General features: G+C 40.2%; 1 protein-coding gene across 2 annotated transcripts in view; it reads left to right on the top strand.

Moving 5' to 3' along the window:
• The window catches only part of UBR3 (ubiquitin protein ligase E3 component n-recognin 3), a 221598-nt gene that overhangs the window by 26433 nt on the left and 173206 nt on the right, over positions 1–21959 (top strand). For both annotated transcript variants that reach the window (XM_051849447.3, XM_089328198.1), the window contains exons 2-5: positions 8767–8906; positions 13053–13211; positions 15902–16045; positions 17270–17319. In XM_051849447.3, coding sequence (XP_051705407.1) covers positions 8767–8906; positions 13053–13211; positions 15902–16045; positions 17270–17319 — 493 coding nt within the window. The remainder of the gene's footprint in view (positions 1–8766; positions 8907–13052; positions 13212–15901; positions 16046–17269; positions 17320–21959) is intronic.

Genomic DNA, 21959 nt, shown 5'->3' with positions numbered 1-21959 from the left:
TATTCTAGTGGGAAGTATCTTTTAATTCTTTTCCACAAACAACTCAACTTTGTATAAAGCATTCACCCTTCTCCTATGCTAGCATTTGATTTGATTAGAATTTTACAAAGCAATGGACATTTTAGGGATAATGAGACTAAGCGTTCTTTCCTAAAATTAGGAATACAGCAATCATTAGCAGGACCACCAGGAAGCTCCAGCTTGCTTATGCAGAGTGTAGTTCCCGACAAACCTAAAACCACCAAGAGGACTACAGCTGTCCTTCTCACGCCTTGCTGAGACAGACCTTCTGCTGTGACCTTGTCAGCCAGCTGAAGTTGCCTTGGCCCCGTCACCTAACTTTATTGATAATATGGTAGATGTGGGACACATAGGTACCCGAAAAGGTGCTCAGGCCTTGCCTCTATTTCTTGCCTTGAGGACTGAGGGAATCTATAACTCTTCACCATAATCTGCAGAACTAGTAACTGGAAGACTGACTTTAAGGGTGTAGTCTTCAGCAGAATGTAAATATTCTGCATGCTTTATTTTCTGTATATATATTTGTTTTTCCAAAGAGAAAGTTAAACTTCCCCAAAGGGATCCATGACCAAAAAAGTGTATGAATTAATGCCTTAAATTGTGGAACTAAAGTCAAATGCATTGTGTAATTTATTGCTTGCAATTGGTTTGTTATCCTTTGTTTGCAAAGTTATACATACTGGTCTTTATGCAAAATTCAAACATTACAGGTGTAACTAATGTAAAAAAAAGTAAAAGTAATTAATAACCTCAAATTTGCAAATATTTCTCTAAATATTTTTATTCTTACATGTATTACTGTTTCTCTTTTTCTAAAATTTTACTTATAAAAGATATTATATATATTATATATTATACAATATTATTTCCTCACTTAGTTTATCTTAGATATGGTTATATTTTTGTGCTTGTTGATAGACCTCATTTTGTTTTTAACAAATTAAAGTCTTTATGAATTGGGGCCAGTCCTGTGGCCTTGTAGGTTTAGCCTCCTCCTACTGTGCCAGCATCCCATATGGGCACTGGTTCATGTCTTCTTCTGATCCAGCTCTCTGCTATGGCCTAGGATAGCAGCAAAGGATGGCCTAAGTGCTTGGGCCCCTGCACATGTAGGAGACCTGGAAGAAGCTCCTGGCTCTTGGCTTCTTATCTGCCCAGCTGTGGTAATCGCAGCCATTTGGGGAGTGAACCAGTGGATAGAAGGTCTCCTAGTTTCTGCTTCTCCCCACCATAACCCCCCCACCTACCCATAATTCTGCCTTTCAAGTAAATAAATAAATCTTCAAAAAAAAAAAAAAACAGTAAAGTATTTATGAATTGACTGTAGTATTGTTAATCTTTCTTTTAATAAAATCTATAAGTTGTTTCTAACTTTTTTATATTGCAGATTGTAATACATTGAGTTTCTTTATAAATAGAATTTTGCAAATTTAGGAGAGTTCTATATAATAAATTCCTGGAAATAGAAATGCTAAGCTAATGTTATAAACATTGAAATTTTTATTAGATCATGTCTAAGTGCCACCAAAAACTAAACCTGTTTTTTTAAAGGTAGGATTTCTTTTTTTAATAGAAAAATTTTATTTAATAAATATAAATTTCAAAAGTGCAGCTTTTGGACTACAGTGGCATTTCCCCCCCCATAACCTCCCTCCCACCCGCAAACCTCCCCTTTCCCTCTCCCTCTCCCATCCCATTCACATCAAGATTCATTTTCGATTATATTGATATACAAAAGATCAATTTAGTATATACTAAGTAAAGATTTCAACAGTTTGCACCCACACAGAAACACAAAGTGTAAAATACTTTTTCAGTACTAGTTATAGCATTACTTCACATTGTATAACACATTAAGGACAGAGATCCTACATAGGGAGTAAGTGCACAGTGACTCCTATTGTTGATTTAACAATTGACACTCTTTATTTATGATGTCAGTAATCACCCTAGGCTCTTGTCATGAGCTGCCAAGGCTATGGAAGCCTCCTGAGTTTACAAACTCTGACATTATTTAGACAAGGCCATAATCAAAGTAGAAGTTCTCTCCTCCCTTCAGAGAAAGGTACCTCCTTCTTTGATGGCCCCTTCTTTCCACTGTGATCTCACTCACAGATATCTTTCATTTAGGTCATTTTTTGCCACAGTGTCTTGGCTTTCCCTGCCTGAAATACTCTCATGGGCTTTTTAGCCAGATCTGAATGCCTTAAGGGCTGATTCTGAGGACAGAGTGCTATTTAGGGCATATGTCATTCTCTGAGTCTGCTGTGTATCTTGCTTCCCATGTTGGATTGTTCTCTCCTTTTTAATTCTATCAGTTATTATTAGCAGACACTAGTCTTGTTTATGTGATCCCTTTGACACTCAATCCTATCTTTTATTTTTTTAAAAGGTAGGATTTATTTTTTTTTTAAAAGATTTATTTATCTATTTTAGAGGCATAGTTACACACAGAGGGAGACAGACAGGGAGGCCTTCCATTGGCTGGTTCACTCCCCAGATGGCCACAATGGCTGGAGCTGGGCCGATGCAAAGCCAGGAACCAGGAGTTTCCTCTGGGTCTCCCATGTGCATGTGGGGACCCAAGCACTTGGGCCATCCTCCACTGCCTTTCCAGGCCATCAGCAGAGAGCTGGATCAGAAGAGGAGCAGCCAAGACTTGAAATGGCACCCATATGGGATACTGGTGCTGCAGGCAGAGGCCCAACCTACTTCGCCACAGATCCAGCCCCCAAACTAGATCTGTTCACAATTCTATGTGATGATAGCAAAAATTTCTGTACTTGCTTTTCAACTGTGAATTAGTAAAGTCAATCTTTAAGGACAGACTTTTGTTTTCTGTGATAATCACAATGCATTTTTGTCACACCAATACAAAATAATGCCTAAATATCATCAAATATCCATGAATATTTTCTTATATATCTCAATGCCATTATCACACATAAAATTAGCTATAATAGGGGCTAGCTAAACTGCTTCCTGTGATGCTGACATCCCCTGTGGGTGCTGATTCAAGTCCTAACTGCTCTACTTCTGATCCAGCTCCTTGCTGTTGTGCCTTGCCTGGGAAGGCAGTAGCAGATGGCCTGAGAGCTTGGGTCCTTGCACCCATGTGGGAGATCTGGATAGAGTTCCAGGCTACTTGCTTTACCCTGGCCTAACTGCAGCTGTTGCAGCTATCTGGGGAGTGAACCAGTGCTTAGATCTCTCTCTCTATCTCTCCCTTCCTATCTGTAAATTCTGCCTGTCAAATAAATAAATAAATCTTTAAAAAAATTAACTGAAAGATTCTATAATAATATAAAATATCATAATAATCACATAATACCGTAATCAGATTTCCCTGATACCTAGTTAGAATTAGTGCATACATTGCATGTGATTATTGAGTCTTTGAATCTCTTTTTTTTATAATTTTTTTTTAAGATTTATTTATTTACTTGAAAGAGTTGCACAGAGATATAGAGAAGCAGAGAGAGAGAGAGGTCTTCCATCCGATGGTTCACTCCCCAGTTGGCCACAATGGCCGGAGCTGTGCCGATCCGAAGCCAGGAGCCAGGAGCTTCTTCTGGGTCTCCCACACCAGTGAAGGGGCTCAAGGACTTGGGCCATCCTCTACTACTTTCCCAGGCCACAGCAGAGAGCTGGATTGGAAGTGGAGCAGCCGGGACTAGAACCGGCGCCCATATGGGATGCCGGCACTGCAGGTTGCGGCTTTACCCACTTCGCGACTGTGCCAGCCCCTGTGAAGCTCTTTTAACCTAGAATATTTCTCCTATCCTGTTTTCCCCTGCCACTTATAGGTTGCAGAAACTATATCAATTGTTCTGTATAATGTCTTTTTTGTGGTACCTTTATCTCTTATAGCTCTTATAAATACAGGTTAATCCTGATATCATTAAAATTCAACTTATGTGACAAAAGCAGTTCATAAATGGGGATGTATGCTTCACAAGCATCAGAGTATTTGCTTTTCTCACGTTTGATAATACTAAGATTGACAAATATATAATAGTCTTGTCCCTAAGTGGATAATTTCCCTTCAGGCAGGTGTTGTGGTGCAACAGTTTAAGCCACTGTCAGTGTGGGTTCAAGTCCTGGATGCTTCACTTCTGATCCAGCTTCCTGCTAATGTGTCTGGGAAAGCAGCAGAAGATAGCCCAAGTATTGAACCCCTGCATCGACACGGGAGACCCAGATGGAGTTCCTGGATCCCAGCTTCAGCCTGGCCCAGCCTCGACCATTGTGGCTATTCGGGAAGTGAACTAGTGGATGGAAGATCTCTTTATCTCTGTCTCTGCCTCTCTCTGCCACTCTGCCTTTCAAATAAATAAAATAAATCTTTAAAAAAATTTCCCTGGGGCCAGTGCTGTGGCGAAGCTGGTTAATGCCCTGGCCTGAAGCACCAGCATCCTATATGGGCGCTGGTTCTAGTCCTCTTCTCTTCTGATCCAGCTCTCTGCTATGGCCTGGGATAACAGTAGAAGATGGCCCAAGTCCTTGGGCCCCTGCACCAACGTGGAGGACCTGGAGGAAGATCCTGGCTTCGGATTGGCACAGCTCCGGCTGTTGCAGTCATCTTGGGAATAAACCAGAGGATGGAAGACCTCTCTTTCTGTCTCTACCTCTCTCTGTAACTCTGTCTTTCAAATAAATAAAATAAATCTTTAAAAAAAAGATATTTAGGGCCGGCGCTGTGGCTCAATAGGCTAATCCTCCGCCTGTGGCGCCGGCACTGCAAGTTCTAGTCCCGGTCAGGGCGCCGGATTCTGTCCCGGTTGCCCCTCTTCCAGGCCAGCTCTCTGCTGTGGCCAGGGAGTGCAGTGGAGGATGGCCCAAGTGCTTGGGCCCTGCACCCGCATGGGAGACCAGGAGAAGCACCTGGATCTTGCCTTCGGATCAGCGTGGTGCACCGGCCGCAGCGCGCCAGCTGCAGCGGCCATTGGAGGGTGAATCAACGGCAAAGGAAGACCTTTCTCTCTGTCTCTTTCACTGTCCACTCTGCCTGTCAAAAACAAAACAAAACAAAACAAAACAAAACAAAACAAAAAAACTGGCCGGCGCCGTGGCTCACTAGGCTAATCCTCTGCCTGGCAACGCCGGCACACCGGGTTCTACTCCCGGTCGGGGCACCGGATTCTGTCCTGGTTGCCCCTCTTCCAGGCCGGCTCTCTGCTGTGGCCAGGGAGTGCAGTGGAGGATGGCCCAAGTGCTTGGGCCCTGCACCCCATGGGAGACCAGGAGAAGCACCTGGCTCCTGCCATCAGATCAGCGCGGTGCGCCGGCTGCAGCGCGCTGGCCGCAGCGGCCATTGGAGGGTGAACCAACGGCAAAGGAAGACCTTTCTCTCTGTCTCTCTCTCTCACACTATCCACTCTGTCTGTCAAAACAAAACAAAACAAAACAAAACAAAAAAAACAAAACAAACCAACAACAACAACAAAAAAACACCTTGAGGAAAATTTTTAAAAATATATCTTATTTTTTGACAGATATATTTAAAAAAGATATATTTAAAAAATTTTTCTTCAAGCTTTTTTTTTTTTTTTTTTTCCGGCAGAGTGGACAGTGAGAGAGAGAGACAGAGAGAAAGGTCTTCTTTTTTTCCATTGGTTCACCCTCCAGTGGCCGCCGCGGCCGGCGTGCTGTGGCCGGTGCACCGCGCTGATCCGAAGGCAGGAGCCAGGTGCTTCTCCTGGTCTCCCATGGGGTGCAGGGCCCAAGCACTTGGGCCATCCTCCACTGCTCTCCTGGGCCACAGCAGAGAGCTGGCCTGGAAGAGGAGCAACCAGGACAGAATCCGGCGCCCCGACCAGGACTAGAACCCGGTGTGCCAGCGCTGCAGGTGGAGGATTAGCCTATTTAGCCGCGACGCTGGCCTCTCATTGCTTTTTTACAGAACTGGAGCATCTTTTCATTGGTTTATTGATTATAAAATGCTTTTATATTTGTTAGTTGTTCGTGTCCTTCATTGACTTTTCTGTTGAACTGTTTTCTTTTTCTGACACATTTTGGATAGTTTATAATCACAGATGTTAATCTTTTATCAGTTTTATACAAAAGTATATATAAGTAAAATTTTATTTATTTGAGAAACAGGTAGAGAAAGATAACTCTTATCTACTAGTTCACCCCAGATTCCCAAAATGGTTGGGACTGGGGTCAGCTAGACTGAAACTGGGAGCCAGGTATACAATCTGGGTTTTCCATGTTGGTGGTAGGAACTCAATCACTTGAGTCATCTCTGCTGCCTCCCAGGTTCTGCATTAGCTGGAAGCTGGAATCAGGAGCCAGGAGCCAGATCTGTGTATTGAGCCCAGGTACTCCAGTGTGGGTTGTAGATGTCTTAATACCTAGGCTAAATGCCTCCTCCTGAATATTGTAAATATTTTTTTTTCAGTTTGCTATTGTCTTCTGCATAGAAGCTTTTGATATATGTAGTTATTTTTCATTTTTTTTTGCAGGTCTTCATTAGAGTTTATATGCTGAGATGATGTAGGAGAATAGTTAATTATCTTCCAGATTCCTGTTCCCACATTTGACTTATAATGTAAATGAGATATATTTTGTGTATGGTACAAATTAGCAGTCAGATTTACTTCCTTCACTTAAATAATCAGTTTTGACCTAAACTAATTTATTAAAAGTCTTCTTCCTACCACATTGGATTGAGATTCCATATTCATCATATATTAGATTCTTAGATTGGCATACTCTTTTTTTTCTGGATTTAGTTGTGGTCCATGATGTTAATAAAGGCTTAAATTTTTTTTTTTTTAATTTATTTTATTTGAAAGGCAGAGTGGGAGAGAGAAAGACAGGTAGATAGAGATCTTTCATCCCGATTCACTCTCTAACTGGCCTCAATAGCCAGGACCGGACCACCTGAAGTCAGGTTCCTGGAACTTGCTCTGGGTTTCAGATGGTGATGGGAGGAATCCAAATACTATGCCATCATCTGCTGTCTCCCAGGTACACTATCAGGAAGCTGGGTCAGAAGTGGAGCAGCTGATACTCAGAGCTGGCACTCTCATAGGGAATGTATGCATTCCGGTGACATCTTTTTTTTTTTTTTTTTTTTTTTTAAAGATTTATTTATTGAAAGTCAGAGTTACACAGAGAGAGGAGAGGCAGAGAGACAGAGAGAGAGAGCACGTGCGCGCGAGAGAGGTCTTCTGATGGTTCGTTCCCCAATTGACTGCAACGGCTGGAGCTGTGCCAATCTGAAGCCAGAAGCCAGGAGCTTCTTCTGGGTCTCCCACGCGGGTGCAAGGGCTTAAGGACTTCGGCCATCTTCTACTGCTTTCTCAGGCCATAGCAGTGAACTGGATTGGAAGAGGAGCAGCTGGGACTTGAACCAGCGCCCATATGGGATGCTGGTGCTTCAGGCCAGGGTGTTAACCTGCTGCGCCACAGCACCGGCCCCTCCAGTGACATCTTAATCATTGTGCTAGACACCTGCCCCTACTGCAGAATTTTAATTAAGATAGTTTTGTATTCTGTTTTAAGGTTCAGTTTATTATCATTAATCATTTTAGAAGGTTTCCTAATATTTTTTGCACATATATGCACTTCCATTTAAACTTCAGAATTAATTTGTGATTAATTCTACTGAGATTTAATGTCAGTGCCATTAATCTAATGGCTTTAAATTTGGGGGTACTTCCTTTTAAAAAAATAAAATTGGTTTTTCTGCTTAGAGATATATAGTTTTTTTCTATCTAGATTTTTCATGTTTTCTACCTAAAATAATTTCTATATCCTTCCTATCAAGTTTGTTTCTAGGCATTTTTTGTAATTAATGAGGTAATTTGATGTTTGGCCACAAAATAACTTATTTGTGGCTATTTCAGGTTATGAATATAGAATAGTATACTTCATTTTTATCATACCAATCATATATTTTTAAAAAGATTTATTTATTTGAAATGCAGAGTTACAGAGGGGCAAAGTCAGAGAGAGAGAGAGAGAGAGAGAAAGAGAAAGAGAGAGGTTTTCCATCTGCTGGTTTACTCCCCAAATGGCTACAACTGCTGGAGCTTGGCCAATCCAAAATGAGGAGCCAGAAGCTTCTTCCAGGTCTCCCATGCAGTCAAAGGGCTCCAAGGACTTGGGCCATCTTCTACTGCTTTCCTCCAGGCCACAGCAGAGAGCTAGATCAGAAGTGGAGCAGCTGGGGCTCAAACCAGCATCCATATGGGATGCCAGCACCACAGTTGGTGGCTTTACCCACCAGTCATATTTTGAAATTATTGTAATTATTATAAGGAAGATTAGAAGGGATATATAGAAGTAAGTATATGAACTTTCAGAGTAGGCTCCAAGTATTTATCTCATTTGTCCATTTATTAATTTGGTATATTAGAAATGACTTAAGAATGGAACATGTAAGTTCTTTGGAAGTTATCAATTTGTACTTAATGGTTTATAAAAAGTGGAACTTATGGAAAGTCATTGAAAGTGGTAGGTTGCAGTTGCAGTTAAAATATGTAAATTCTATGACAAGATTTTCCTTTTTGTATTCTAAGTGGATTTTCTTTAGGGAAAATCTCCTGAGTGCCATTTCTGACATAAAGACTGTTTCAAACTATATATTTTAACTTGGTGCCTTAGTTATAAAAGACAATGATATTGGCTTTGATATTGGGCTGCTTTCTGTTATGAATTTTGTAAATAGAAATAATAATTGTATTCTTGGCTGTTTAGACATCACAGTTAATTTTTTTCTTTTTCATATTACAGGTTTTGCAAAAGGCATCAAATTAAATCAAGTTCAAATATTCCCTGTGTCCCCAAAGATTTACTGATGATGTCTGAATTTGTACTTCCAAGGTTTATTTTTTGTCTCATTCAGTACTTAAGAGAAGGCTATAATGAACCAGGTATGTTTTAATCCATTCTTTGTTAGTACTCTAAAGTTCACAATTCACAAAGTTTCAGCATTAATAATGATTTTTTGAGATATTGTATTTTTGATTAACATTTAAAAAGAGATTACTGTGAAATATAGAGACTGAAAAACACTTGAAAATAGATGCCCCATAGTAGGTATGGTTTGGCACTTTCTGCTTTTAAGATCGTGGATGTTTTTGATCAAACTTAATTGATGCTTTGCAGATGAGGAACTAATCATTTTATGGGGTTAAAGTGACTTTATTTATAATCATATTATGATACAGCAGGGTTAAGAAGCTGTATCAAACATGAAATGTTTGAATTTAACTTAGGGTTTTAGAATACAAACTATTTTGACCACTCTTCGTGCCTGACTTCCTACCTTCTTCCCTCTGCCTTTTCTGTTCCCTCCCTCCCATCCCTTCTTCTTTTTTCTTTCTTGTTTTATTAGAGTCTGTCTATTTTTATTTTCTTCCATATACACAAGTATTATATAATGGTTTATGATAGGATCAGATTACTCTCTTACATATTATTGGGTAGTTTGTATGGGTATAGGCATCATGTTAATATTAAAAAGAGAAAAGAAGCATTCAACTCATGATACTCTTACCTTTTGAGATTTAATCACAATCTTGACTACTACATTTATGGAATTAGATATCCATTAAAGTTCTCGATCTTACAGTGTGAATTATAGATATCAGTTAGGTGGCATGAAACACATTATTAACTTTTTATGATGTTTTCTATGTTTCTAATGATAACTACATTTTTGTTTTGTAGGAGAACTACATTTTGTATTACTTTTAGTGGTTTTTAAGTTATTTAATACTGTGGATAACCTTATATTTAATTTGAAACTATGGCATACATTTTTATCTTCTGTCTTTATCCTTAAACTGTGAAAGTGTTACATTAGCAGTTTTATAAGTTCTAAAATGTATCTTATTATCTTTATGTGAGCAAACAATTAATACATTCATACATTTTAAGCAAAAATAATGCAATGTTTTATTAAATACTTCTGCTTATTTCAGAATGTATTTATAAAAATACAAAAAAAGTTACTTTTAAAAAAGATTTATTTATTTATTTGAGAGGCAGAAGCAGAAAGAGAGAGAGGGAGGGAGGGAGGGAGGTCTTCCATCCGCTGGATCACTCCCCAGATGGCTGGAGCAGGGCTGATCCAAAGCCAGAAGCCTGAAGCTATATCTGGATATTCCATGTGGGTGCAGGGGCCCAAGGACTTGGACCATCTTCCAATGCTTTCCCAGGCCATAGCAGAGAGCTAGATTGGAAGTGTGCCAAGCATTAATTTCTGTCCGTGCGAAAACAAACAAACAAACCTGCATTTCTTTGTATTGATACAATTGTTTTGTTTTTATTTAAAAATTTTTTATCAGGATTTATTTACTTATTCAAAAGGCAGAATTAGAGATCTTCCATCCACTGGTTCACTCTCCAAATGGCTACAATGGCTGGGGCTGGGCCAGGCTGAAACCAGGAGGCAGGAACTCCATCTGGGTCTCCCATGTGGATGGCAGGAATCCCAGTACTCTGGTCATTTTTTGCTTTCCCAGGCTCATTGGCAGGGAGCTGGATTAGAAGTAGATCAGCTAGGTCTCGAAGTAGTGCTAATATGGGATGCTGGTAGCTTAACCCACTGTGCCAAAATGCCACTCCCAGTATCACTGTCTTAAAATTCAAGAAAGGACTTTGGCCGGCGCTGCGGCTCAATAGGCTAATCCTCTGGCTGTGGCGCCGGCACATGGGGTTCTAGTCCTGGTCGGGGCGCCGGATTCTGTCCCGGTTGCTCCTCTTCCAGGCGAGCTCTCTGCTGTGGCCCGGGAAGGCAGTGGAGGATGGCCCAAGTGCTTGGGCCCTGTACCCGCATGGGAGACAGGAGAAACACCTGGCTCCTGGCTTCGTATCAGCGTGGTATGCTGGCCGCAGCAGCCACTGCGGGGTGAACCAAAGGAAAAGACCTTTCTATCTGTCTCTCTCTCTCACTGTCCACTCTGCCTGTAAAAAAAAAAAAAAAAAAAAAAAAGGACTTGCTGTTTTCTAATTCAAGTGAATGCAAGGAAACTTGGAAGAAGAAAACTGTAGCTTCACAGTTGCATTGAGTTCTGTTTTTCATTTCACCCCACAGTCCTTAGATCCATGTGTGAGAGCCCCTGAAAACCAAGAGCAATCAATCATTAATGAAGTGTCTGCTGGGTTAGTTTGTCAGTCACTAGGGATAACATGAACATGAATAATGCACAGCATGAGCTTTATACAGAAGTGGGGTTTAGCTGCTTAAAAGATGTTGAATGAATTGATGTCTCTTTTCTTGGGCACACAGGTCCTCCCTTAGCTCCTTATATTTATTCTTTTTTTGTTTTGTTTCAAGATTGATTTATTTATTTGAAAGGCAGAGTTCAGAGAGGCAGAGGCAGAAATAAAGAGAGAGAGGTCTTCCCTCCACTGGTTCACTTCCCAGATGGCTGCCACGGCCGGAGCTGTACCATTCCAAAGTCAGGAGCCAGGAGCTTCTTCAAGGTCTCCCACATGGGTGCAGGGGCCCAAGCACTTGGGCCATCCTCCACTGCTTTCCCAGGCCATAGCAGAGAGCTGGATTGGAAATGGAGCAACTGGGTCTTGACTCGGTGCCCATATGGGATGCCAGCACTGCAGGCAGCGGCTTTACCCGCTACACCACAGCGCCGGCCCCTGTATTCTTCTTTAACCAGTTACAGCTATGTTCTAAATCACTCTATTCACAGATTTCTTTTAGACCCACATTATTCTAAAATATCTTTTTATTTTCATCTTTAATATTTAATATTAAATATTCTTTTTCATTTTTATCTCTTCCTTTAGTTCTATTTGATATATTTTTCCTGGTGGTTTTTTTTTTTAGTTTATTAAATTTACTTATGTCTATTAAAACAGTTATCTTTCATTTTAGTTTCTTTGACTTTCAGCTAACATGAGTCTATAATTTGGAATATGATAGGGGTTAGGTTATTTGCTATTATGCTTAAATTTAGAGCTTACATAATATTGTCCTAAAATTCTTACACTATCTCAGTATATTTGAATTATATCTTGTTTTATTCCAGGGTAGGATCTTAACTTTTTCTTAAATACTATCTTATTTTGAAATCATCTTGTAATTACATTTATAATTCTGGGAGTAGAGGACTTTCTGACCGAATGCTTCTTATACAAATTAAATGCTTAATTATGTTTTTTTAAAAAAGATTTATTTATTTATTTGAAAGCCAGAGTTACACACAGAAAGAAGGAGAGGCAGAAGGAGAGAGAGGTCTTCCATAGCTGGTTCACTCCCCAGTTGGCTGCTATGGCCAGAGAGCTGCGCCAATCTGAAGCCAGCAGCCAGGAGCTTCTTCCAGGTCTCCCACATGGGTACAGGGGCCCAAGCACTTGGACCATCTTCTACTGCTTTCCCAGGCCATAGCAGAGAGCTGGATTGGAAGTGGAGCAGCTGGGACTTTAACCAGCACCCTTGTGGGATGCCAGCACTGCATGTGGCTGCTTTACCTGCTACACCACATCGTCAGCCCTGCTTATTTATCTTAGGAAATAATTTCTTTTTCCCATTTTATTTCAAAGGACTGATTTCCTTAGCAAATGTACCTTAAGCTGGGGAGACACCAGTTTTACAGAATTCTTTTGGTTAAAAATAGAGATTTTTTGTTATAAAATACTAACATCTGAGTCACTGATTTTATTTTTTAAAAATATTTATTTATCTGAAAGTTAACGAGAGCAGGAGAGACAGAGAGAAATCTTCTATCTGCTCATTCACTCCCCAAATGGCCATAATGGACAGGATGGAGCCAGGCCAAAGCCAGGAGCTTCATCTGGGTCTTCCATGTCGGGGGCAGGGTCCCAAGCACTTGGACCATCTTCCTCTGTTTTTCCTAAGCCACCAGCTGGAATCTAGATCCAAGTGGAGCAGCATCCATATGCTTTGATGGCGGTACCTGAGTCACTAAATATAAAAGAACAAAATATTGTTATTCTTAGCCAAATATTTTAGGGACAGTTAATCTTAATTATTTGAGACATGTACACATGCACAAATATACATTCATGTGTTTTTTTAATTGTTGTTTTAGCAGCTGATGTACCATCAGAAAAAGACCTTAACAAAGTCCTTCAGCTTTTGGAACCTCAGATTTCCTTTTTAGAAGACCTAACTAAAATGGGAGGAGCAATGCGGTCTGTTCTTACTCAGGTTTTGACAAACCAACAAAACTACAAAGATTTGACGTCTGGTGAGTAAAATGTTAGGATAGAAGAAGTTTATGACTTACATTAGTATAATCATAAGAAATTGCATATATTAGAACTTCAAAGTAAGGTGAATGTTTGCTATAGAACACTAAAACTGCAAGTTAATAAAGGAACCTCTTATTTTATGGATGAGGAAAGTGAGCCCTAGGAAAACAAAATGATACGCTTAAGATCTCACAACTAATTTACATTGGACTTGGAAACCAGAATATAGATTTCCTATGTTTTGATATGCCATATTCATAATTACATTCTACTTCCTTTTCTTCAAACAATGACAAACCACTTTTATGTGTGCATTATTCATATTGTGGATTTTTGGGTTGTATGACCTGGAAATTTATAATAATATGGAGTTTAAAATGATAAAACATGGAATTGTTGAGTATTTGTGTACTTGGTGTGTTATAAAGACAGTTTTTGCACCTTTAATTTGTTCAAATTTATAATACAATAAATATTGATCATTTTATAATCTCACAGTAAATATTTTAAATAGTGTTCTTGTTGGCTCATGAGCAACATGTTTTGAAAATTGAAGTTCATTATGTTTCTTTAGAGTGTTGAAATTTTTATGTGCATTGTTTATTATATGTCATTTAGAGATAGACTTTTTGTAAAAAAAAAAAAAGATTTATGTATGTATTTATTTGAAAGGCAGAGTGACAGGGAGAGACAGAGAATCTTCCATCTGTTGGTTTACTCCCTAAGTACATGAAACATCTGAAGCTGGGCCAGACTGAAGCCACTAGCTTGTAACTCCATGCAGTCTCCTATGTGGGTGACAGGGGCCCCCCTACTTGGGCCATCATCTGCTGTCTCCCAAATGCATTACCAGGCAGCGGATCAGAAATGCAGAGTAACCAGGGCTGAACTGGCGTTCCGCTATAGGATGCAGATGGCCTAAGCTGCGGCTTAACCTGCTGCACCACAACACTGGCCATTAGAGATAGTCTTGTCTGACATATTTGTTTCCTCAACACATACATATTAAGCATCCCTCTGTGTGCTTGACTCTGGTCTAGAAACTGTAGTGTAGTGCGGGGAAGGTGTGAGTAAATCATGTAATTCTAGCACTGCTCTTAGAACGTTTATGGTCTAGTGAGTGAAATGACATCAATAACATTTTCAAACCATAAAATTCTGTAATTGTAAGCTGTGGTAAATGCCATGAAAGAGTAGGGAAAGTGGTTTTAAAAGAGAGGCTAGATTTCACTGGTAGGGGAGAGATAGAGCTTCACTGAGGGAAGTGAAGCAGGCTTTAAAGCAAAACCTGGTGGGTGAGCCGGCGCCGTGGCTCAATAGGCTAATCCTCCACCTTGCGGCGCCGGCACACCGGGTTCTAGTCCCGGTTGGGGCGCCGGATTCTGTCCCGGTTGCCCCTCTTCCAGGCCAGCTCTCTGCTATGGCCAGGGAGTGCAGTGGAGGATGGCCCAGGTGCTTGGGCCCTGCACCCCATGGGAGACCAGGAAAAGCACCTGGCTCCTGGCTCCTGCCAGGATCAGCGCGGTGCGCCGGCTGCAGCGGCGGCCATTGGAGGGTGAACCAGCGGCAAAGGAAGACCTTTCTCTCTCTGTCTCTCTCTCTCACTGTCCACTCTGCCTGTCAAAAAAAAAAAAAAAAAAAAAAAAAAAAAAAAAAAACCTGGTGGGTGAGAGGAAGTCGTTTAGCTAAAGGATGAGAGAAGTTACGTAGTATTGTGGTGAGGTTAGAGTCCAGGTAGAAAAAGGCAATCTTAAGCTTTTGGATATTGGGCTGTCCCTTAGGTCATACACAACATAGAAAAAGATGAGGTAGCTCATTTCAAGCCCTGGACAACAAACATTTCAGGACAATAAACATTAGATAAAGAAAAATCATGAGCTGAGCACCATGATTACCCTGGGGACAGCTTCCTGACCATAGTGCAGGAAGCTGGCATTGAAGCAGAGCCTGGTGGTCCCTCTGAATTAAGGATGCAGAGATCACAGTTTAGGGCACTGAATCTGTTGGAAACTATGGAACTTTGGGGGCTGAACACTGAGACATGTTGGGGGACTGACCTGGAGATCTCCAGAGTACTTGAATGAGGACTGGGTTACACATGCACAGGATTAGAGTACCTCAGGCTTACTTAGGAAGAAGTGGAAGCAGCCGGGACTCGGACCGGTGCATATATGGGATGCCGACACTGCAGGCAGCGCTCTACCCGATACACCTCAGTGCCAGCCCCTCCTCCTTTCTTAAGTATTCTGCTTTGAATCCATCTAAATGTTTGGCATTATGAGTACAGATTGTCAAATCAAATGGTAGTCAGCTGTTTAGTTGTTGTTTACCACATATCTTTCTGCCTTTCTTTACCATTTATTTTCTAATTCCTTAAAGGTTAGGATCATGCCTTCTTAATCTTTGCATCCCTGTGTACCTTGCACATGGTTGCTCACATGAGTTGAGTGCTTGACTTAGTAGGTTTCACTGTTGCTACAAACATGCTGTGCAGTCTGAGACTGTTAATGCCAAACTTATGCACAAAATTGTCGTCCAAGTGAGTTGATCATTCTAGGATTAAATGAACAAACTTCCACTCCATTAGGAAAATTTTGTATTATGTGCTTATTAGTTAATGAGATGTTTGCACTTAAGTTTTGAAAGGAATATATTCTTCTGATTTTAAATTTCTCTTAAATATTAGGTCTTGGAGAAAATGCCTGTGCAAAGAAAAGTCATGAAAAGTACCTTATAGCTTTGAAGAGCTCTGGACTTACATATCCTGAGGATAAGCTTGTGTATGGTATGCAGGAGCCATCTGCTGGTACTAGCACTCTGGCAGTTCAAGGTTTGTCTATATATTTTTCTTTCCAGTATTGAAACAAAACACCCCCTTAAACTTTACTTATTTTTGAGGAAATTTATTTTGAGCTAAAAAAAGTCATTCTTCACAAGAAAAGCACTAAAACTGGTAAAATTTAGAGGCAAAAATGAATAGATTGGCCTAAGAAGAGAATACATTTCTCTTAAATAGAATTTGGTTACTTTATTAAAGCTCTGGTTCTAATTCATGAGAAATATGGTAGTTGCTATTGAAGAGTAGCCTAAAATTTGACTAGCTCACAATTTTAGTAAACAAAGTTTAAAACTAAAGAGAGAGAAAATACATTTTCTGAAGTAGAATTCACAATTGTTTCTTTCTTTTTTTTTTTTTAAGTTTATTTTCATCTACTTGAAAGGCAGAGAGAGAAAACTTTTGTCTGCTGGTTCAATCCCCAAATGCCCACAGCAGCCAGAAGCCTGGAGGTCTATCTGGGTGTCCCATGTGAGTGGCAGGGGCCCAAATACTTGGGCTATCATCTGCTGCCTCCCGAGATACATTATCAGGGCTCTTCAGGGAAAGTGGAGAGCAGGGACTTGAATTAGCATTCTGATATGGAATGCCAGGTTTCTAAGCAATTGACCTGCTGTCCCACAACACTTGCTCTTGCATTTTTGAAATTTTTTAAAAAGATTTATTTATTTACTTGAAAGTTAGAGTTACATGCAGAGAGAAGAAGAGGCAGAGAGAGAGAGAGAGTCTTTTTTTCTGCTGGTTCACTCCCCAGTTGGCCGCAATGGCCAAAGCTGTGCTGATCTGAAGCCAGGAGCCAGGAGCTTCTTCCAGGTCTCCTACACAGGTGTAGGGGCCCAAGGACTTGGGCCATCTTCTACTGCATTCCCAGGCCATAGCAGAGAGCTGGATTGGAAGAGGAGCAGCCAGGACTTGAACCAGCGCCCATATGGGATGCCGACATTTCAGGCAGCAGCTTTATCTGCTACTCCACAGTGCCAACCCCCCATTTTTATAATTATTAAATCTGGATTTTCTCTGGAGAATCCCTATTGAAATATAGCTATTAGGTAAAAGTTTAGTCAAAATAAATATTGAATTTTGCCAAGATAACTATTACAATGAAGTGTCCTAACATTATAAAACTTAGCTTTTTTATATTTGTGTGTGTCAAAGTAATTTTAAAGTGAAGCAATATGTAATAACTATAAAGAAAAACTTCCTTCCTTCCTTCCAAAGGTTTTGCAGGTGCAGCAGGACCATTGGGACAAGTAGATTCTTCAGATGAGGTAAGACTTATTTATTAATTTGAATGTCAGAGTGAAAGAGAGGGAAGACAGGAAAAGAGATCTTTAATCCATTGGTTTACTCCCTGGATACCTGCAACAGCTGGGGCAGGGCCAGGCTGAGGTCACAAGCTTGGAACTCCATTCCAGGTTTCTCATGTGGGTGGTAGGGTCCAAGTACTTGAGCCATCATCTGCTGGTTTTGCAGGCATATTAGCAGGCAGCTGGATTGGAAGTGGAGCAGCTGGGACTGAAACTAGTGCTCCCATATGGGATACAGGTGTTTCTTGTGTTTTTTCAAATCAATAGATTTTTTTTAAAGATGTATTTATTTATTTGAAAGGCAGGGTTACAGAGTTGGGGAGGGGGAGAGAGAGATATCTTCCATCTGCTGGTTCATTTCCCAAATGGCTGCAATGGCTAAGTCTGGCCCAAGCTTAGGCCAGGAGCCAGGAGCTTCATCCAAGTCTCTCTGGGGGCAGTGGACCGAAGACTTTGGTCATCTCTGCTGCTTTCCCAGGCACATTAGTCGGGAGCTAGATTAGAAGTAGAGCAGGCCGGTGCTGTGGCTCAACAGGCTAATCCTCCCCCTTGCAGCGCCGGCACCCCGGGTTCTAGTCTCGGTCGGGGCGCAGGATTCTGTCCCGGTTGCCCCTCTTCCAGGCCAGCTCTCTGCTGTGGCTTGAGAGTGCAGTGGAGGATGACCCAAGTGCTTGGGCCCTGCACCTGCATCGGAGACCAGGATAAGCACCTGGCTCCTGCCATTGGATCAGCGCTTTGTGCCGGCCACAGTGCACTGGCCACGGCGGCTGTTGGAGGGTGAACCGACGGCAAAAGGAAGACCTTTCTCTCTGTCTCTCTCTCACTGTCCACTCTGCCTGTCAAAAAAAAAAAAAAAAAAAAAAAAAAAAAAAAAAAAAAAAGTAGAGCAGCCAGGACTCAAACTGGCATCCATATGGGATGCTGGCATTGTAGTTGGAAGCTTAACATGTTACAACACAATGCCTATCCCCATCACTAGATCTTTTTATTGCATTATTGAAATACCACAAAGTAGACATAATTTGGGTTCTTGTTTCTGTAGCTGTACAACTTTTGGATATTACTGATCAGCCTGCTGAACTGTTCCTTTTTTTTTTTTTTTTTTTTTAAATAACTGTAACAGCCAGGGCTGAGCCAGTCCAATGCCAGGAGCTAGGAGCTTCTTTTGGGTCTCCCTCATGGGTGGCTCAAGCACCTGGGCCATCTTTTGCTGCTTTCGCAGGCCATTAATGGGGAGCTGGATGAGAAGTGGAGCAGACAGGATCTGAATTGGCACCACATGGGGTGCTGACATTGCAGGTGGCAGTTTAATCTATTGTACTACTATGCTGGCCCTGGTTTTTACTTCTTGTTTATAATTCATCTCTCTTTTCTCAGTTTAATAGGAAGACAGAGTTAGAGATTTCTCCTAGGAAGATAGGCCCATATCTACTTAAATAGGTATCATATGTACCATGAAATTGCTTGAAGGAATTTTGCTAAGTATAGAATAATTTATTAAGAGAATCTAAAATGTATCTGTTTTTCTAATCTCATAATGAAGTTACACCTTACATGTCATGGATTTAAAAAACAACAGTGTGCTAGGAAATAGAACATCAGTTTGAAATTTTAATTTTTATAACATTTATTTATAGTAAATGTTTAATTTTAATTTTTTTAGTTTTTAACAGGCTCATAGATTTCTGAGAATATAATGATATTCCCTTTCTCCCACCCTCCCTCCTCTTCTCTCCCTTTTTTTTTCCTTCCCTTCGCTTTTGAGGTAACATATTTTTAATTTGCATTGTACTCCAGGGTTTAATGCTTCAGTAGAGTTCAGCGAGTAGAAAACAAAAAGACACTAGTTTAACAGAAATGTAGGCATGGGCTATAAACAGTGATCAATCAAAAAATGACAATTTCACCCATATACAGTAAATTTCAAAGTAATCACAGATCATTAAAACTATAGTAGTATGACAGTCTTAACCATTAGTTTGACAAAGGTATCTTTATTTAATAAACATTTTAAATAAACTAGTTATAGAGAAAAGTTGATGTGTTACTTATATTTATAATGTTGGTGATTGTGAAAATTTAAATTTCATATTTCTAAGTTAATATGTGTAATGATTAAAATTTTAAAAAGTGAAATTGAGTTTAAACATTTTCTTCCTTTAAAAACTTGTTTTTGGTTTATATTGTAGTATGAACTGTAAGGCAAATATACTCCTTTTCAAAGGATGATTTCTGTTCTGGAAGTCTTGTAACTGATTTAGTGCTTCAACCTTTTTTCTCCCTATGAAAGGCTCTTATAACATGCAGTATCTGTGGAATCTCATTTTGGACAATTTTAGAGTTCACATCAGATTGTAGAGACAGTTTAGTGTGTGCTTAGGAGTTTAACTCTAGAATTAGACTTCTTGGGTTTAGATTCTGGACCCTATACCAACTAGTAGGATGACCTTGGGCAACTCTCTCTTTCTTTCTTTCTTTCTTTCTTTCTTTCTTTCTTTCTTTCTTTCTTTCTTTCTTTCTTTCTTTCTTTCTTTCTCTCTCTCTCTCTCTCTCTCTCTCTCTCTCTCTTCTTTCCTTCCTTCCTTCCTTCCTTCCTTCCTTCCTTCTTCCCTTCCTTCCTTCCTTCTTCCTTCTTTCCTTCCTTCTTCCTCCCTCCCTCCCTCCCTCCCTCCCTCCCTCCTTCTTTTCTTTTCTTTTCTTTTCTTTTCTTTTCTTTTCTTTTCTTTTCTTTTCTTTTCTTTTCTTTTCTTTTCTTTCTCTCTCTCTCTTTCTGTCTTTCTGTCTTGTTTAAAGATTTATTTATTTGAAAGTTAGAGTTTGAGAGAGGAGAGGCAGAGAGAGAGAGAGAGAGAGAGAGAGAGAGCGAGCGAGCTGATTTACTCCCCAATTGGCTGCAATGGCCAGAGCTGTGCCAATCCAGAGCCAGGAGCTTCTTCTGGGTCTCCCATGTGGGTACAGAGGCCCAAGGACTTGGGCCATCTTCTCCTACTTTCTCAGGCCATAGCAGAGAGCTGGATTGGAAATGGAGCAGCTGGGTCTCGAACCTGCGCCCATATGGGATGCTGGCACTTCAGGCCAGGGCGTTAATTCACTGCTGTCCCCTTGGGCACTATCTTAACTTCTCCCTGTCTAAATGTCCTCAAGTTTAAAGTGGAGATAATACTATTACTTAGTTCAAGAGGGATATTATTAGGATTGAATAGGTTAATTTATGTAAACACTTAGAGCATTGGTGCCTGTATGTATTGTAAACACTATGTATATGTTGGCTAAAGAAATAAATCAGGGGCTGACATTATGGCGTAGTAGGTAAAGCCGCTGACTGTGATGCCTACATCCCATATGGGTGCCGATTGATGTTCTGGCTGCTCCACTTCCGATCCAGCTCCCTGCTAATGGCCTGGGAAAAGCAGTGGAAGTTAGCCCAAGTGTTTGGTCTTCTGGTCACTTTCCAAATGGCCACAATGGCCAGAGCTTGACCAACCTGAAGCCGGGAGACATGAGCTTCTTCCAGCTCTCCCACGTGGGTACAGAGGCCCAAGCATCTGGGCCTTTCCTCCCTACCCTCCCAGGTCATCAGCAGGGAGCTGGATCGGAAGTGGAGCAGCTGGGCTTCGAACTGGCCCCCATATAGGATGCCAGCACCACAGGTGGAGGCTCAACCTACATGGTGCAGCACTAGCCCCAGATAAACCACTTTTTGATGGTGATAACTTTAAAATGCTTTATTTCAGCCCCTGTTCTCATAATACAATATTCTTGTGTTCGTAGCCAAGAAGACTTGCTTTTAGAGCATGTGATGTATATTTAACTTAGATATTTAAAAGTAGTGTAGACTCTTTGACCTGTAAATCATAATTTGTAATTATAATTCTAGTATAAAACACTTTTTTAAAGCACTTTTTATAGTTTATATATTCATCACATTTGAAGTCCTAAAAATCTGGTTAGAGTTGTTTAGCTGGAACTAGATTGAAGGGATATCTACTTCAGATTTTGTTTAAGAGAACAATATAAACATGGCTTTGTTTCTTTTATTATGCAGTTCTTCACTCATGTTCCCAGGTGTCATAACATGTATCTTGGAAAGAACTTGAGCTTTAGAATTAGGCAATTCTAAATTTAAATTTTGACTTAAATATTCATATGCTTTTAGCTAGATTTAATTCCAGAATATAAATTTCCTCATGAAAAAACAGTGATAATTCTAATGTTATAATTAAATTGGATAACATATATAAAGTCCCTATGATGGACAAGGTACAAATTTGACTCTTGATAACTTTTTTATCTTAGTACTTTATGTGTAAAAAGGATTCATGCATTCTTGAAGTTTGAAGCTGCATGAGTTTCTTCTGCCCATTCCAGAGGGAATAGTTTATTAATACATTGTTTAAAGGCAATGAAGCTTATCTTAAAAAATTTAATTATAAGATTATATAAGTAATGCATGAATACATTATAGTTATTTTGTCAATTAAAAAAAAATAAAAGAGTCTCCTCTCTAACTTCCCTAACACTATATCAGTCCCTCTTGGTAGTTAATAGTTTGAATATCTTTGACAGGTTTGTTTCTCTTTAGTTAACTCATTGTGTGTTTG

This window comes from Oryctolagus cuniculus, chromosome 3 (genome assembly GCF_051225735.1).
Source record: "Oryctolagus cuniculus isolate XC-2025 breed Fujian yellow rabbit chromosome 3, ASM5122573v1, whole genome shotgun sequence".
NCBI classification, from domain to species: domain Eukaryota; kingdom Metazoa; phylum Chordata; class Mammalia; order Lagomorpha; family Leporidae; genus Oryctolagus; species Oryctolagus cuniculus.
Note: the sequence above shows the minus strand (reverse complement) of the source record. Positions and strands in the feature narration are given on the sequence as shown.